Consider the following 19,599-nt stretch of genomic DNA (forward strand, 5'->3'; position numbering starts at 1 on the left):
ATTAAACTGAGTAATGATTGGTCTGATTTAAATATTTTTTTATCGTTTATATATATTTATAAATTTTTCAGCCTTAATTGTTTATATATATTTAAAAAAAAATTGCCTTTGCCAGAAATTGTAGAGTTCTTGTGCAAGTTTCTATGAAATTCCAACGAAAACCTCGTTAAAGGTGCTAAAACAAAACCTCGTTAAAGGTTATAACGACAGCCATATTTTTTGTTTGGCACTTCATTTTTTAAAATGTAGAGAAGTGGAGAGTTGGGAAATTTTATAGTAAAATTTCTTTTTTATGGTGATTTTTTTGAGTAATGATATTTGCCTAATTTTACATATTTTTACATATGAATAAAAATGATTCTTATTACAAAGTCACGTCAATTTATTTAAAAAATAGTTTTTTAAAAAACTTAACTTCGCAAAAACTTTTGTAAGAATATTTTGATTAACTTTGTTTGACATATTTTTAATGCGATCCGATCGATATAAAATATTATTTTTCATTACAAAAATATCATTTTAAGTTTTGTTATAAAAAAGTTGTGTAATATATATATCAAAATTACACTGTGTGATATATGTTGATTTGAGTGAAATTTTAACTTTCTTATGTTAGAACTATTAATTTTCACTGTAATTATAAGCTAGATCGATCATTTGCTCATATTTCAATACGTAGAACACACGATGAATCTATCGAGAATAATCTCCTCTTTCAAATTATTCAAAAGCTTCATCAATTGAGGAAGAACAGATAGTTTACTGCTCCACAACTACCTTCCCAGTAGCATGCCCATCCAACAACTTACTCCAAGCAACCTCACCTTTGCTAAGGGGATGAACCGAATCCAGCGTAGTCTTAACTTTCCCTTCTTCCGACAGCTGAACGAGTCTTTTCAAATCATCACCCTTAGGAATCAACAGCAAAGGAACCAATTTCTTCTTAGAAAATGTAACTTTCAACACAAAAATAGTCCACACTGCACGAATATTCCCCGCAGTAATATCAACCACCTTTCCATTTTCACTCAGATTCGGCTCAAAAACCGACCAAGGAAAAGCCACCCGAGAGCAATGTATCACCACGTCGTATTTCTTCCCCGATAGACTTTTAAGGGCTCTCTCCCCTCTGGCGTCTTGTAGTCAAGAACTTCGTCGGCCCCGAGATTTTCCACAAACTCGAGATTTCGAGCGCCACATGTGGCTGTTACGTGTGTATTTCCGAGCTTTGCTAGCTGAACCGCGTAGTGGCCGACTCCACCTGAGGCAGCGGTGATTAGAATGTTCTTTTTTCGGGCCAGTTCCGTCGAGCTCGATGCCTGCGAATTTATCTGTGAGGGTGAGTAGGGCCGTGAGGCCGGCTACAGGAAGGGCGGCGGCTTCGGCAGGGGAGAGTTGAGGAGGCCTGTGGACTGTTGAAATTTCCGTAGCTATGCAATATTCTGCCAAGCCACCTCCTGTCTGTTTCGGAAAGATTCAGGGAAGGACAGAATAACATTGATTCCATCGTCTAATGAAAAGAATCATTCATATATATCGACTGTATAAATTATCCGGCGCAGAAAGTGCCTAATTATCTATGTTCATATCATTTCAAATTTCCAACCCGTGATTTTTCCTGTTTCATTTGTCATAAACCCATCAAAATCTCCATTCAAGAAATTTAATCAAATTTTCATACATTTCGGTCAAGGAAGAAGACGAAGGATCACTTGAAATCATCATTTTAAGTGGACGTGATTAATTGAGGGTCTAATTACTGAAAAATGAAGAGAGAAAGAAGTTGGAGACTTACAAAGAAACCAAGCACCGACACAACCTTGTCACCAGCTTTGAAATTTCTTACGTTTGGTCCAACCTCCACTACCTCGCCAGCAACATCCGTGGCTACAATCATAAAAAAATACCATCGTATTAAATTATTCAAAATTTAAAACGATACCTTATTTTCGTAAAAATATATTTCATTTTATCAAATTTCGATTTGATTTTATTTTTTTCGTAATTTTAGTACTTCTTTGAAAATGCACTGACATGACACCAAAACAACCGTATATACGACATTGACATATCAATGTAAGTAAATTTACAAACCAAAATTGCAATTTTATGATATAAACATTGTAGGTCAAGAAAAATATTAAATATATGCAGATTGATAATAAATAGAATTAATAAATTATTACCAGGGATTAAAGTATTCCTAGAAAAAAAAGGACGAAGCAAGAGTTTAAGCTTATGAGTGTTGGCGTCGACTGGATTCAAGCTTGTGGCCTCCACTTTTAGGAGCATTTCACCTTTACCAGGACCATGAATCGGAACTTCAACATGCTGAAGAAAATTAAAAACAAAAATTCTCTAATTAATTATTATAATTTTTTTCATGGTCACTCACATCACGAGCGAGAGACACTCGGAATATTTAATCATGGATCGACAAAAGATTAGTGTAAGAGCAAGTAATTATCATGTAGTTCTAAGTAAGAACGATTGAATTCAAATGTAACTCGCCAAAGCAAATAGCATGGTAGAATAAACTCAGACTAAGTTTTTGATACAGATAATGACTCTCAGCCTAAGCCTGAGGCAGGCATTTAACTGAATGTTTGTGTTAAAGTGCACACAAATTGTGTAATCTGCATAGATCGATCAAAGATAATGAAGAACAATAAAGAGATGAACCGCTCTCTATCTCAGGAAAAATGAGAGAGTTTTTTTTATTAAAGAAGAATGAATTACATTTCTCACAGTGTCCGTTTATATATGTACAAGAAGTGAGTGTTGGTACTAAGAAGCTAAAAGACTAATAATAGGAGAATACATGACAGTGTGTAACATCCCCCCTCAAGCTTGGAGTATATTGAGCAAACCAAGCTTGGAGAGCAGAAACCGATGTTGATCAGAGCCCAACGCCTTAGTAAAAACATCTGCCGGTTGACAATGCGTAGAAACATGAGATGTAGCAATGACATGATCTCGAATTTTTTCGCGAATAAAGTGGCAATCAATCTCGATGTGTTTGGTTCGTTCATGGTACAAGGGATTAGCAGCTATGTGAAGAGCAGCCTTATTGTCACAGTGAAGCATTATAGGACTGTTAAAAGAGAGACCCATGTCAGTGAGCAGCCATCGCAACCATACAATTTCACATGCACTGAAGGCCATTGATCTATATTCGGCTTCCGCCGAAGAACGAGAAACTGTACTCTGTTTCTTGGACTTCCATGAGATCGGTGATGTGCCAAGTGTAATAAGATAACCAGAAACAGATTTACGACTCATGGGACAGGATGCCCAGTCCGAATCGCAATAAGCATATAGGCTAAAATCACAAGAAGCTGATAAGAGAATAGCAGTTCCAGGAGACCCTTTCAGATAACCAATGATTCTTTCCGCGGCACGCATGTGAGAGGACTTCGGGGCCTGCATGAATTGACTTAAGTGCTGTACAGCAAAACAGATATCGGGGCGCGTAATTGTGAGATAAATGAGGCGTCCAATAAGCCGTTGAAAGACAGTAGGATCAGGGAGAAGAAGATCAATGACAGAGGAAGGTTGCACTGGGGTGATACTTGCATCAAACTCAGAATATGTTAATTTGAGGTGTTGTTCCATAGGAGTAGGAAAAGGCTTGCAACCAGCCATGCCAGTATCTGAGATCAATTCCAAGGCATATTTCCGTTGATTCAAACAAATACCTTGAGCAGAACGAGCAACTTCGAGGCCCAAAAAATACTTGAGAGGGCCAAGATCCTTGATAGCAAACTTAGAATGAAGATGAGATTTTAATTCTACAATAGACTCATGATCATCGCCAGAAATGACAATGTCATCCACATAAACCAAAAGAATGGTAATGTAAGGGGCGCGATGCTTGATAAACAGGGAGTGATCATGCACCGATTGTATAAAGCCATGTTGAATCATCACAGAACAAAACTTTGAATTCCATTGTCTAGAAGCTTGCTTTAGTCCATATAAAGATTTCAATAACTTGCAAGCAAAATTCTTTGGCTGTCGTGCAACACCCGGAGGAATGGACATATAGATGTCCTCAGTGAGATCACCTTGCAAAAAGGCATTAGTGACATCCATTTGATACAAAGGCCATCGTTTTGCCACAGCAATCGACAAAAGACATCTTACTGTGACAATTTTGGCAACAGGGGAAAAAGTGTCGTGATAGTCTATCCCATATTGTTGAGTATAGCCCTTCGCCACAAGTCGTGCTTTGAATTTGTTAACACTATCATCCGCATTATACTTGATTTTATAAACCCAACGACAACCAATAGGTTTTTTGTCCGGAGGAAGTGGCACAATGGCCCAAGTTTTGTTGGCCTCAAGGGCTTCAATCTCAGCAGTCATAGCCTTTTGCCATCTTGGACCAGAAGAAGCTTCTGTAAAAGAAGTTGGTTCGGAAAAGTGAGAGATGGATGCAAGATATGATTGATGGGTTAGAGAAATATTTGTGTAGCCAAGGTAGTTGGATAAATCATAAGGTTTGTTGGAAGAAGATGATGTCGAAACAGCGGAACAAACAAAATCTTTGGTCCAAATGGGTGGTTTAGGCTGCCTGGATGACCGTCGAGGTTCTGGAAGAGGAGAGAGAAGGGGTGGTGAGCTAGGTAATGGGAAGGACAGTGGAGGAGGTGGGACATCATCATCAGAGTTCATGCAGGTTGAAGACGGAAATGGAGTAGCAGGGGCAGTGGTGGTGGCAAAAGGAAATATATTTTCATGAAACACCACGTCCCGTGATACAAAAAATCGATGAGTGGCAAGATCAAAAAGCTTGAAACCTTTGTGATGGGGAGGGTAACCCATGAAAATATATGGTTTGGCACGAGCGTCAAATTTGTTGATTGGGCGAAGATTTTTTGCAAAGCAAAGACAACCAAAAACCTTAATATGATCAAAGGAAGGGATTTTGTTGAATAGAGCTTCAAAAGGAGTTTTGTTTTCAAGGAGTGGAGTTGGGGTGCGGTTGATTAAGTATGCGGCATGTAGAACACATTCACCCCAATAAACATCAGGTATGGTTCCTTGAAATTTGAGAGCACGAGCCACATTAAGAATATGACGGTGTTTGCGCTCAACTGGCCCATTTTGTTGTGGTGTGTAGGGACATGAACTCTGATGAATGACACAATGAGTACTGAAGAACTCATTGCACTAAGTGTTAAAAAATTCAGAAGCATTGTCCGACCGAATATGCAGGATTTGGGTTTTGAAGTGAGTTGACACAAAGGCGAAAAATTGTTTTAAAATGCGAAGAGCATCAGATTTGAATTGCATTAGGAATACCCAAACACATCTCGAAAAATCGTCAACTAAGGTGAGAAAATAATGAGCACCTTCATGAGTGGGAGTGCGATGAGGTTCCCATATGTCTATATGAACAAGATGAAAAATATGGGGAGATTTGTGTCGCTCAACAGACGGAAACACGGTTCTGGTCTGTTTGGCCAGTGGACATATAGCACAATATTGTGTGAGTTGATTTTGTGTAATAAACGGTAAGCATCGCAATCGAGCAATAGACATGTGACCAAATCTTTTATGCCAAAGATCAATATTATTATTGATAGATGAGGAAACATTACAAGTAGGCAAATGTTTTGGTATAGAAGCAACTGGAGTACAAGAAATATCAGGCAGTTGATTCTTTTGCACAACAAGTGAGGATGGATTGACAAGATAATACAAGCCATCTTTCACTCTACCAATCCCCATTATCTTCCCAGTTAAGAGTTCCTGAAATAAACAAAAGGTAGGATAGAACACCACACAACATTGGTTATCCTTAGTGAATTGAGAGATGGAGAGGAGATTGAATTTGAAATCAGGAACGTGAAGAATGTTTGGTAATGTGCAGGAGGGTGACAATGAAATTGAACCGGTTGAAGAAACAGAGGTAGAGTTACCATTGGGTAGGCGAACTGATCCATTGGTCAAAGGACATGGCTGAGGAGTTTGAAGTCCAGTAGAGGTACCTGAAATATGAGCATTTGCACCACTATCCAATATCCAATTGTGAGCATCAGAAAATGACATCAAGCTGGTAACCATACCTGCCAAATTGGCTGAATGTTCTTGATGGACATTAGAATTCTCAAGCAAACGAAGAATTTGTGCATATTGGGTAGGTGTGAAGGTAACTCCCGAGGTATCAGCGGGTGTTGCAGATGTATCACTAATTGTGCTGTGTACAGATACTCGAAGAGGCTTTAAAACTCCTTTAATCCCTTTGGCTTGAGGAAATTTCTTGTGTAGTTTATGCCCTGGTGGGTAACCAATCAATCTAAAACAATTTTCCTTCAAATGTCCTGGTATTGAGCAGTGGTCACACTTAACAATGTCAGAGTGCTTGGAGGATGAAGAATAAAAAGCTGTTGTAGGAGCATCGGCCATTGATTGGAACGTCATCACATGCCTGTGTGACTCTTCTTGACTAACCAGGGAATACGCTTGACTAACAGAGGGAAGTGGACTCATGAGGAGAATCTGACTTCGAATTGGACCGTAGCTATCATGAAGACCCATAAGAAATTGAATTAGCCGTTGTTGTTGCTCGTTGTCAACATAAGAACGTGAAGTAGGGCATTCACAAGTAGGAGAAATCACCAACGAAGCTAATTCATCCCATAATTGCTTAAGTTTCGAGAAGTAAACAGAAATGGTGCTCGATCCTTGTGATAAACGAACAATATCACGATGAATAGCATAGATGCGTGAACCACAAATCTTATCGAACCGTTCCTTTAAATCTGCCCAAACACTAGAGGCATCCTTCGCATAAACCAGCCCGCAGAAAATCTCTTTGGATACCGAAGAAAAAATCCAGGACAAAACAACTGCATTGCAACGCTCCCATTGATAAAGAGATGGTGAATTTGCAGCTGGTTTTTGGCATGTACCGTCGACAAATCCGAGCTTATTCTTCGCGTGCAGAGCAATCTTCATGGCTCTGCTCCAAATACCATAATTCTCCGGTCCAATCAGTGGATCGAGAACGAGAGAAACCCCTAGGGCATCAGATGGATGCAAATACAGAGGATCATTAAAGCTGAAATTTGAGGTTTGAGCTGCCATCTCACATGAACACAGATTCAATCGTTTCTACGCAGATGCATTTCCAACCATATCAATGCGGATCGATTGAAAAATTAATAGCTCTGATACCATGTTAAAGTGCACACAAATTGTGTAATCTGCATAGATCAATCAAAGATAATGAAGAACAATAAAGAGATGAACCGCTCTCTATCTCACGAAAAATGAGAGAGTTATTTTTATTAAAGAAGAATGAATTACATTTCTCACAGTGTCCGTTTATATATGTACAAGAAGTGAGTGTTGGTCAACTAATTGACTAAGAAAGCTAAAAGACTAATAATAGGAGAATACATGACAGTGTGTAACAGTTTGATGATAAGAAATTTATTAAAGAAAGTTCACCACCTTCACACCAACGATGCCACCGCCACTACTGTGATATTGAAGCGCTCGCATGAGCTTGCCCGCCGCCATTTGCCTAATTCACCAACTACTTTGATATATATGTGTGTGTTTGTGTGCGTCTATAGTTCATTTTATACAAGAAGATGATCCACCTTTATGTGAATGGTTGAGAAGCTTCAATGGCGATGGGTCAAGAATGGAAGCAGAATAACGTGTCTTCTCTGTGGAAAAAAAATTAGAATGTTATAGAAATGTATTCGTGGCCAATCATTAACCGATCATTCCCAGGTCAACAGCTTTAAAAGAAACATGCAGCAAAAAATTGATAGGGCGACCTAAGGTTTCGTGTTTTTCGAAAACTACGAACCTACCGTTCTCTTCTTTTTTTAAAAAAAAAAAAAAGAAGAAGTGATTCTTATATACTTTTTAAATAAATTTGTGAAAAAAAAATTAAGAATCTGTTGTGAAAAAGTAAAAATTTATGGTAAAAAGTAAAAATCTCAAACTCTCAAAATTTACCAAACTACACACTTTATAATATTTTTATCTCTACTCAATTGTGATTTTCTTTACAAATGACAGATCTATTTATAGGAAATCTTTACAAATAATCCAAAAATAAAATACATCATTACCTACATCATCACACACTAATTTTCAATATTTACAACTCTTATTTTCAACATTCAAATATTCAATACACACATTTTAAATATATTTTTCAACACTCCCCCTTGTGATGATGATCATAATGATTGTCTTCATTACGTGTTTTTATACTGCCTCGTTAAAAACCTTACTAGGAAAAACCCAGTGGGATAAAAACCATAGCAAGGGAAAAAGAGTGCAGTCACGTAAACTCCCCCTCATGTTGACACGAACAATTCTTCACAAATTTCGTAGATTGCGCATCCCAATATTATATATATGCTTTCTGAATATTGACGTAGGAAGCGCCTTTGTGAAGAGATCTGATGAATTTTCACTTGATTGAATGTGACGAACATCAATACATTTATTCTTCTCAAGCTCCTTGGTGAATGCGAAGAACTTAGGAGGAATATGTTTAGTTCTGTCGCTTTTTATGTATCCTTCTTTCATTTGAGCAACACATGCAACATTATCTTTATATAGTATCACAGGCTTCTCGTCGAATGATAATCCGCATGAGATTTGGATATGTTGGGTCATTGATTTTAACCACACACATTCACGACTTGCTTCATGTAGTGCAATAATCTCGGCATGATTTGATGAAGTTGTTACGAGCGTTTGTTTCTATGAACGCCAAGAAATTGCAGTGCCTCCACGAGTAAAAACATATCCAGTTTGGGAACGTGTCTTATGTGGATCAGATAAGTATCCAGCATCGGCATAACCAATTATACTTGGATTAGCATCTTTTGAATACAAAAGTGCCAAGTCTGTCGTTCCTCGTAGATAACGAAATATATGTTTAATTCCGTTCCAGTGTCTCTTTGTTGGATATGTGCTAAATCTTGCCAACAAATTTACGGCAAAAGATATATCAGGCCTTGTACAATTTGTAAGATACATAAGGGCACCGATAGCACTTAGATATGGTACTTCTGGACCAAGAATATCTTCATCTTCTTCACATGGTCGGAATGGATCCTTTTCTATGTTTAATGATCTAACAACCATTGGAGTACTTAAAGGATTTGATTTATCCATATTAAAACGTGTAAGGATCTTTTCTGTATAATTTGTCTGGTGAACAAACATTTCACATTCTTTTTGTTCCATTTGTAAACCCAGACAATACTTGGTTTTTCCAATATCCTTCATTTCAAATTCTTCCTTCAAGTATGACACAACTTCTTGAATTTCCTTATTCGTTCCAATGATGTTTAAATCATACACATATACAGCAATAATTACGCATCCGGATGTTGTTTTCTTAATGAAAACACAAGGGCATATTGAATTATTTACATATCCCTTTTTCATCAAGTGATCACTTAGTCGATTATACCACATTCGACCAGATTGCTTTAACCCATATAACGATCTTTGTAATTTCACAGAATAACATTCTCTGGGTTTTGAACTTTGTGCTTCAGGCATCTTAAATCCTTCAGGGATTTTCATATATATATTACTATCAAGTGATCCATATAAGTAAGCTGTAACAACATCCATAAGACGCATTTCTAAATTTTCAGATATCGCCAAGCTAATCAAATACCGAAACGTAATTGCATCCATCACGGGAGAATACGTTTCTTCATAATCAATTCCAGGCCTTTGAGAAAAACCTTGTGCAACAAGTCGAGCTTTATATCTCACTATTTCATTTTTCTCATTTCGCTTTCGAATAAAAACTCATTTGTATCCAACAGGTTTTACACCTTCAGGTGTAAGGACTATAGGTCCAAAAACATTACGTTTATTTAGCGAATCCAATTCAACCTGGATGGCTTCTTTCCATTTTATCCAATCCTGCCGATTTTTACATTCACCAAAAGATTTTGGTTCATGATCTTCATTATCATTTATGATGTCGATTGCCACATTATAAGAAAATATATCATCAATTTCTTCTATATCTTTTCGGTTCCATATTTTTCCAGTATTAATGTAATTGATAGAGATTTCATGATTCTCTTCAGTTTGTGGTTCTGACAGAATATTTTCATCATCATGTGTTTCTTCAGGAACACCATTCTCTATTTTGTGATCATCATGTGTTTCTTCAGGAACATCATTCTTTATTTGGTGATCATCGTATTTTTCTATAAATTTTTCTTTTCGAGGATTTTTATCCTTGGAACCAACTGGTCTTCCACGCTTCAGGCGTTTAATGACATCATGAGTATCTTCAATTTGTTTCTTTGGAATTTCAATTCGAGCAGGGGCATTTGCAGCATGTATATATGATTTAGTTACCCCTTTTGTGTCAGCAAATGCATCTGGTATTTGATTGGCTATTCTTTGCAAGTGTACAATTTGTTGTACATCTTTTTCACATTGTTTTGTTCTTGGATCCAGATGTAACAATGATGATACATGCCATGTAATTTTCTTTTCGGTATGTTTCTGTTCTCCCCCTAACATTGGGAAGATTTCCTCATTAAAATGACAATCAGCAAAACGTGATGTGAACACGTCGCCTGTCTGAGGTTCAAGATATCGAATGATTGTTGGACTATCATAACCGATATAAATTCCAACCTTTCTTTGAGGTCCCATTTTCTTTCGTTGCGGTGGTGCAATAGGCACATACACCATACATCCAAAAATTATCAGATGAGAAATGTCTGGTTCTTTACCAAATGCGAGCTGCAATGGGGAGTATTTATGATATGCACTTGGTCTGATGCGAATTAATGAAACAGCGTGTAAAATTGCATGTCCCCATATAGAAATAGGGAGCTTTGTTTTCATAATCATTGGTCTAGCAATCATTTGCAGACGTTTAATCAATGATTCAGCCAATCCATTCTGTGTATGTACATGAGCAACAGGATGCTCAACAATGATTCCCATAGACATACAATAATCATTGAAAGTTTGGGAAGTAAATTCACCAGCATTATCAAGTCTAATTTTCTTGATTGTATAATCGGAAATTGATTCCTCAATTTTATTATTTGAGCAAGTAATCTTGCAAATGCAACATTTCGAGTTGACAATAAACATACATCTGACCATCTGCTGGAGGCATCAATCAATACCATAAAGTATCTGAATGGTCCACATGGTGGATGGATTGGTCCACAAATATCACCCTGAATACGTTCCAGAAACATTGGTGATTCAGTTTGGATTTTGGCTGATGATGGTCTTATAATAAGTTTTTCAAGAGAACATGCTTTATATTGAAACTTATTATTCTAAAAGATCTTCTGGTCTTTCAGCGGATGACCATATGTATTTTCTATAATTCTTCGCATCATTGTTGAACCAGGATGTCCCAATCGATCATGCCAATTGGTTAATATTGAAGAATTATCAACTACCATGTTTTATTCAATCGGACTTATATGTGTATAATGCAATCCAGTAGGGAGCATTGGTAGTTTTTCAGTCACATATTTCTTTCCTGATTTATATGTGATAAGACACATATATTTCTTATTCCCTTCATTCATTGTTTGAGTATCATACCCATGGGAATATATATCATTAAAACTCAACAAATTTCTTTTCGATTGTGGTGAATATAAAGCATCATTGATCAAAAATTTTGTACCATTAGGTAACAAAAATTGTGCTTTACCACATCCTTTAATCAAGTCTACAGGACCTGATATTGTATTCACCGTTGTTTTTGTTGGTTTTAGTTCCAAGAAATATCTTTTATCTCGGAGGATAGTGTGCGTCGTACCACTATCGGGTATGCAAACTTCAGCTTTGCTCATAGCATTTTCCATTTTTTGAACTTCAAAAAAATATGCAATGAAATAAAATTACTGGCAGTATATATTTAAATATAACACATATCATAATTATACAATAAAACATTATATGGATACATGAAAAATAAATTATTGTACATTTATATTCTACCACTATATTGTTCATTTTCAGAGAAATTATTGAGAAAATCTGCAGCATCAATATTGTTCATTTCTATCCCACCAACATATTGATCATTTCCAGAGAAATCATTCATTAAATCACCAGCATCAAAATGAGTTGAATCACTCAAATGGTCACTGCGTTCAGTGAAGTTGGTCTCCTTTTCTTTCTCCCTTTAATGATTCTTTATAAAGTTTACAAAGGAGTTCAGGGGCTTCGACAAATTTTGGACCAATGTCCTGGAGTACCACATCTGAAACAAGAACTTTCATATCTTTTTGAGTGATTCTCATTAACACTTATATTCTCATGATGTCCTTTTCTGTGGATGGTTTGGGACGCTCTTTTGAGATGAATTATAAAAATAACTATCTCTATTGTTTTCAAAACCACGGCCTCGACCACGACCACGGCCAATTCCACGTCCACGTCCACGTCCACGACCTCGACCTCGACCTCGACCAAAATCTTGTCTTTGAATTTGATTTTGGTTTCCAGGTTTAAATTCATTTTTACTTACAGCATTTACTTCTGGAAATGCTGTTGATCCAGTGGGTCGGGACTGATGATTTCTCATTAATAGCTCGTTGTTTTTTTCCGCCACAAGAAGACAGGCGATGAGTTCAGAATATCTCGCAAATCCACAGTACTCTATATTGTTGCTGTAGAGTAATATTTGATGCATGAAACGTGGAAAATGTTTTTTCAAGCATTTCCGATTCTGTGACCTCATGTCCACAAAATTTTAGCTGCGAGATTATTCGATACATCGTTGAATTATAATCGCTGACTTTCTTAAAATATTGGAATCTTAACATATTCCATTCATCACGGGCGGTCGGAAGTATAACTTCCCTTATATGTTCAAATCTTTCTTTCAACCCTTTCCACAAAGCCATGGGATCTTTTTCAATTAAATATTCACATTTCAATCACTCGTCGAGATGTCGACGCAAAAATATAATGGCTTATGCTTTTTCTTGTGATGTCGAAATGCCATTTTCTTTTATTGTCTCACTTAGACCCAATGACTCAAGATGCATTTCTACATCGAGAGTCCATGGCATATAATTTTTTTCCCGTGATGTCGAGCGCAACAAATTCGAGCTTTGTCAAATTTGACATGGTGGTACTAAAAAAAATTACGATGCATTTTATTAGTTAATGAATATTGGAATACAAAGTAATGGATAAACAACAAGTACAAGCATTTGTAAAAATAAAGAAAACACACGAGGAGGATATTCTCCGATAAATAAAAGACTCGTGAGTATGATAATCAAAATAATTAAAAATAACCTTGAGAAAGCCATCTTCTTTTTTCTTCGAAAATTTAGTGAAGAATAATATTTAGAGAAGAAGAAAGTTGGAGTGATTAAATTTGTTTATGAGATCATATTTATAGGGCAAAAACTAGCCGTTTTGTTACCGTTTATGACCGTTGGTGTATAAAAAAATAAAGGTATGTATTTATATAATTTTATGGTAATAATATGGTGTATATAATATTAGACATATTTAAATAATTATGTATATCATATCATATTATTATAATGATGTGTCATAAGATATTTTATTTAAAAATCTTATAGGCTTTTATACTTGTCGTATCCCTTACCGGGAGTGTGGGATGTCGTCTTAACATCCTCCTAGGATTTATAACAAGTTTTTGAAAATTTTATTTTTATTATTAATAATAACATTATATTATATATTAAATATATACACAATAAATAAATAACAGTAAAATAAATATTATTACTTTTATTACATTTTTCTTCTGTTTGGAGCTTGGAAAAGGATGGAGGACTTTTAGAGCTTCGTGCTGATAACGTGTTGTGAAAAAGTAAAAATTTATGGTAAAAAGTAAAAATCTCAAACTCTTAAAATTTACCAAACTACACACTTTATAATATTTTTCCGTCTACTCAATTGTGATTTTCTTCACAAATGAGAGATCTATTTATAGGAAATCTTTACAAATAATCCAAAAATAAAATACATCATTACCTATATCATCACACACTAATTTTCAATATTTACAACTCTTATTTTCAACATTCAAATATTCAACATTCAAATATTCAATACACACATTTTAAATATATTTTTCAACATAATCGTTTTTTTTAGGTCGCGAGCATTTTTTTTTTTGGAAAAGAAAGAATGAAAATTCAACTTTTGTTCTATTTTGGTTTTCATACGTATTGATTTGGCACAGTGGTGTCCTCTGTCCACACATTAGTATGGGTCGTGGGAGACTTGGAGTGCAAGTTGAACGATATATTTTTCTTTTTTATCTTTAATATTTTGATTTTGGAGATTGAAAAGAATTTTATTCCTTGATATATTTTTCTTTTTTATCTTTAATATTTGCCTTTCTAGACATGAGAATAATCTCGAAATTGATGATATGATCTCGTATAAATTCAATATGTGATATAAGACTATATTTGATATGACTCATAATATCTTTAAGATATGATATCAAAATATCTTTAAGATATTATCCTTGTTTTAAAAAGAGTTTGTTTCCTAATGAAAGTTTTTTTTGCTCGATGTTAAATAGGACTCAAAGGAGGAAAAAAAAAAGGCGTGACGATATAGAGTATAACAATTCCAGAGAGACGAATTCATACTAAGAGTTTTTGAGATCGAGGCAATCTCGTGCCATTGTTAAAGTGTTGATGTGAAGTGCTGATAACATCTGAAGAACGCCTAATCACTGTTTAGATTAGTGTGTTGATTTTTGAAGATTTTTCACTTCTCAGTTGATGCATCCTCTATATATTGGATTATATGGTTTGTTAGTGGTTTAGGATGCAATTGTTTTTTACTCACCTTAACTGGGGAGTTATTTTATTCTTTCACTAGTATTGGTTTTTGTAAACTTACAAGTTTTTCTAGTGAATTATTTTGCCCTGAGGCACCGCGCAAGTATTTTATACTTGTGCATAATTTATATCTCGTATCTCGTATCGTTTGTCATTCCGGTTGTGTGTTAATGTGTTAAACTATAATTTCCGCTGCATGTTGTCGTGGGTGTTACAACACCTACGCACAACACCTATATTCTCATACACACAACACTCACCCTCATCACATTCACCCTGTGGAAACTGAACTTTCAATTGGTATCAGAGCTTCCACTTGACGCTACTAAGTGAGATCCTGTTTTGTTTTGAATTCACAGGTGAAAAAGGATTATGGAAGCATCAACAAACACTATTTTTAGACCTCCCGTGTTGGATGGATCAAACTATGCATTGTGGAAAGTAAAAATGAGGGTTTTTATTAAATCCATTGAAGAAAGAGCTTGGCAACGTGTACATGATGGTTGGAGTCCACCAAAGATTGAGGATGCCGATGGAGACACTCGGCTCAAACCTGAAAGTACATGGACAATTGATGAAGTGCAAACTTCAAATTTTAATTCCAAGGCTCTCAATGCTATATTTTCGTCTGTTGACACAAGGATGTTCAATCTAATCACCAATTGTGTCTGTGCCAAAGAAGCTTGGGACATACTTCAGAAACATTGTGAAGGATCCGAGAGTGTGCGCAAAACTAGACTAAGGATGGTGGCATCAAAATTTGAAAGCTTGAGAATGGAGGACAAGGAGTCTATTCTTGAGTATGATAGCCGTTTGAGACAACTTTCTAATGAAGCTCACAGTCTTAGAGATCCCATGTCCAATGAAAGATTGGTGAACAAAGTTTTAAGATCTCTTCCTGAGAGATTTAATGTCAAAGTTTGTGCAATTGAAGAATCTAAAGACACTTCAACAATCAACCTGGATGAATTAATAAGTTCTCTCAGAACTTTTGAGATGAATCTTGATTTACAAAATAAGGATAAAGGAAAGACAATAGCCCTTGAAGTTTCAACCGACTCTTATGATGAAATCCTTCAAATATCTAAAGAGGTGAATGAGTCTGATTTAGGTGAAGATTCTATCTCTCTAATTACTAAGAAATTTGGTGATTACTTGAAGAAAATGAGAGAGAAGAAGAAAATTGGACAAAAATCTGTGTTGCCCAATATCACCACTTCTGCAAAGGCTCAAAAGTTTACTCCTATGAAAGGAAAATTTCGACCAAGGAATGAATTGCAAATCCAATCAAATGATAGAAATCTAGATTCAGTGCAATGTAGAGAGTGTTCTGGATTTGGACACTATGCCAATGAGTGTGCCAATCGACTTCGGAGAAACAAAGGCATGGCTGTCACTTTGAGTGATGAAGAGTCTGATGATGATCAAGGATCAAATGAATCTGAAAAACACACATCGCTGTCTGCAGTGATCAAGGAGAAATGTTTAATGCAAATCAATCCCTTGGGTGTTGCCACAGGTGCTGCAATACCTGGTCGCAACATCTCTTCAAATTCAGTGTGTCTTAATTCTACAACCCTTGGTGAATCAAGTCAGTCTGAAACCCAAGAAGTTGATGATGATGAAGTCACTCTTGAAAGTGTGCAGACAATGTATGAAGAATTGTATGAAGACTGGATCAAAAGAAATAAAGTGAATGCAATTCTCTCCAAAGAGAACACTGAGCTGAAGTCACAAGTATCACTGACTTGAAGTAATCTTAAGCAAGAAAGATCTGGAATTATGCAAAGTCAAGGAGGAGCTTGGAGAAGCAACTCAAATTCTTGTTAAGCTTAATTCAATTTCATCCAAACTTGATTCACTCTTGATGATTGAAAAGAATGACAAAGCTAGACTTGGTTATACGAATAACCTGTTTGAAACTGAAGAACCTTCCAATACTGAAAGAAAACCAAATGTCTTTGTCAAAGAAAGTGCTGAAATCTCCAATGCTACACACACTGAAAAAGGTGCCTCATCAAAAAGGCAAAAATCCACCAAGAAGTCCAATTCCAAGAAACGCCACTTTATCTGCCACTATTGTTTTAGACCTGGACATATCAAACCCTACTGTTTTAAACTGAGAGATGACTACAAGAAATGGGAATCTGAACAGGTGTTGCCTCAGGTATTGTACAACACCCGACGCAACACTGCCAATAGGAAACCATCGGTAAAAAGGGTTTGGGTGCCAAAGGCTAATATTCAATGTTCTGTTATCTATACTTCGTTAAAGATTAACCTTGCAGGAATATGGTACTTTGACAGTGGTTGTTCACGCCACATGACGGGTTCTAAAGACCATTTGATTGACTATGTTGAACTGAGGAGTGGTCATGTGACGTATGGTGGTGGTGCTAAAGGAAGAATTGCTGGCAAAGGGACCTTAAATGTTGATGGATTGCCTAACCTACACAATGTGCTTCATGTCGAGGGACTTAACTCATACTTAATAAGCATAAGTCAACTTTGTGATGATGGTTTACATGTTAAGTTTGATAAAGACAATTGTGAAGTTTTTGATGATACTAATACTTGTATTTTGACAGGTACAAGGTCTGCTGACAACTGTTATCAACTTGGAGAGGACCTTGTGTGCAATCATTCAAAGATGAGTGAATTAAACTTGTGGCATCAAAAATTGGGTCATGCAAACTTCAAGACATTAAAGAACCTTGGTAAGTATGATGCTGTGAGAGGTATGCCTAATTTATCCTCTGAAATTCCTTATGTTTGTGGTGCATGTCAAAAAGGTAAGCAAACACGTGTTCCCCATCAAGTGTTGCAATACTATGGGACAACACGGTGTCTTGAACTTTTGCACATGGATCTTATGGGTCCAATGGAAGTGGAAAGCCTTGGAGGTAAGAAGTATTCATTTGTTTGTGTGGATGATTTCTCTCGTTTTACATGGGTAATTTTTCTTAGAGAAAAATCCGACACATTTGCTGCTTTTAAAAAATTACATGCTAAGATTACTAATCTACATGATTTGAGGGTAGGTAAAATAAGGACCGACCATGGTAAGGAATTTGAAAATTCACACTTTACATCATTCTGTGAAAAGAGGGGGATAACTCATGAATTTTCTGCCCCTAAGACCCCTCAACAAAATGGAAATAGCCGAAAGAAATAATAGAACATTGCAAGAAATGGCTAGGGTCATGTTGAGTTCAAAGAATATTTCAAAACGATTTTGGGCCCAGGCCTTAAACACAGCATGTCGTATTTCAAATCGTGTGTACCTAAGGAGTGGTTCTACTATGACATCCTATGAAATTATCATGGAAAAGATGCCAAACCTAAAGTACTTTCATGTTTTTGGGTGTGTATGTTATGTTTTAAATGACCGAGACCATCTTGCAAAGTTTGATTCAAAAAGTGATAAGTGTTTATTCCTTGGTTATTCATCCAATAGTCGTGCATATCGCATGTATAATCTTAGAACAAGAACGACTATGGAATCTATTAACATTGTCTTTGACGATCTTGCAGATCTAACAGGAAAAACAATCGAGGATGATGTTGATGGGCTATTGAACGTAAGTGAGACACTGCCTAACACAGATGTTGTACCCGGTGTTGTAACACCTGAGACAACACCTGCACTGGCAAAATAAAATGATGAACCATGAGAGGAAGCTGTAAATGATGATGATGTAACCTAATGAAGGGATTGATATTCCAAGTAAGATTCAGAAAAATCATCCATCATCTCAGATCATTGGAGAAGCATTTGAAGGAATGCAAACTAGAATAAAGGAGAAAGTAGATTATCGAAAAATGATTGATCTAGTATGCATGACTTCCGTGTACTCTCAAGTAAGTCATTCTTGTTTTGTTTCACTCATTGAACCCAAAAATATAAATGAAGCCTTAAAAGATGAATTTTGGGTCAATGTGATGCATGAGGAACTTGAACAATTTGTTAGGAATGATGTGTGGGATTTGGTTCCTAGACCTAATAATGTGAATGTTATTGGAACCAAATGGATTTTTAAGAACAAAACTGATGAATCTGGAATTGTTGTGAGAAATAAAGCAAGGCTAGTTGCTCAAGGGTATACACAAATTGAAGGGATTGATTTTGATGAGATATTTGCCCTTGTTGCCCGAATTGAATCAGTCCGACTTTTACTTGCCATTGCTTGTCACATGGACATAAAACTATATCAAATGGATGTGAAAAGTGCATTTTTGAACGGCATTTTGAATGAGGAAGCTTATGTAAGCCTAACCTAAAGGATTTGAAGATCCACACCACCCGGACCATGTCTACAAGTTGAAGAAGGCACTTTATGGACTGAAACAAGCTCCACGAGCATGGTATGGTAGGCTTACTGAATATCTGCTTGACTTAGGCTTCAAACGAGGTGAGGTTGATAAAACCTTTTTTATTCAAAAGTCGAAGCATGATATTCTTGTGTGTCAAATTTATGTGGATGACATCATTTTTGGCGCTTCTTCTCAAAAGCATGTTGATGATTTTGTTAAATGCATGTCTACCACATTTGAAATGAGCATGGTAGGAGAATTAAGTTTCTTTCTTGTATTGCAAATTAAACAAATGCATGATGATATTTTTCTGTGTCAATCCAAGTATGCTAAGAATTTGGTTAAGAAATTTTCTGCCAAGAACACTAAACACATGAAAACTCCAATGGGGTCGACTGAAAAAATGTCTAAAGATGATGTTGTCGCAGGTGTTGACAACACC

The 19,599-nt window shown here is 36.2% G+C and overlaps 1 protein-coding gene and 1 pseudogene across 2 annotated transcripts; both read right to left on the reverse strand.

Moving 5' to 3' along the window:
* Positions 1 to 752: 752 nt before the first annotated feature.
* LOC142542825 (chloroplast envelope quinone oxidoreductase homolog) lies at positions 753 to 7,679 on the reverse strand (annotated as a pseudogene).
* On the reverse strand, positions 5,195 to 6,560 carry LOC142542826 (uncharacterized). 2 transcript variants are annotated; one of them, XM_075649659.1, is made up of 3 exons: positions 6,075 to 6,560; positions 5,928 to 5,996; positions 5,195 to 5,757 (listed from the first exon to the last, which is right to left on the reverse strand). In XM_075649659.1, the coding sequence occupies exons 1-3, from the start codon at positions 6,544 to 6,546 to the stop codon at positions 5,723 to 5,725; spliced, it is 576 nt and encodes a 191-aa protein (XP_075505774.1). In that variant the 5' UTR covers positions 6,547 to 6,560; the 3' UTR covers positions 5,195 to 5,722. The 2 variants fall into 2 exon arrangements, with proteins under 2 accessions (XP_075505774.1, XP_075505773.1); XM_075649658.1 differs by having other exon boundaries at positions 5,928 to 6,560.
* Positions 7,680 to 19,599: the final 11,920 nt, after the last annotated feature.

This window comes from Primulina tabacum, chromosome 4 (assembly GCF_025594145.1).
Source record: "Primulina tabacum isolate GXHZ01 chromosome 4, ASM2559414v2, whole genome shotgun sequence".
Lineage (NCBI taxonomy): Eukaryota > Viridiplantae > Streptophyta > Magnoliopsida > Lamiales > Gesneriaceae > Primulina > Primulina tabacum.

What these genes read in the sequence shown, in the direction of transcription:
- LOC142542826 (XM_075649658.1), bottom strand. Translation starts at nt 6,546, where the DNA reads ATGGGTCTTCATGATAGCTACGGTCCAATTCGAAGTCAGATTCTCCTC. An exon ending in ATCAGTTCGCCTACCCAATG is followed by an intron (nt 5,758 to 5,927) that starts GTAACTCTACCT and finishes TGTTTATTTCAG; the next exon opens with GAACTCTTAACTGGGAAGAT.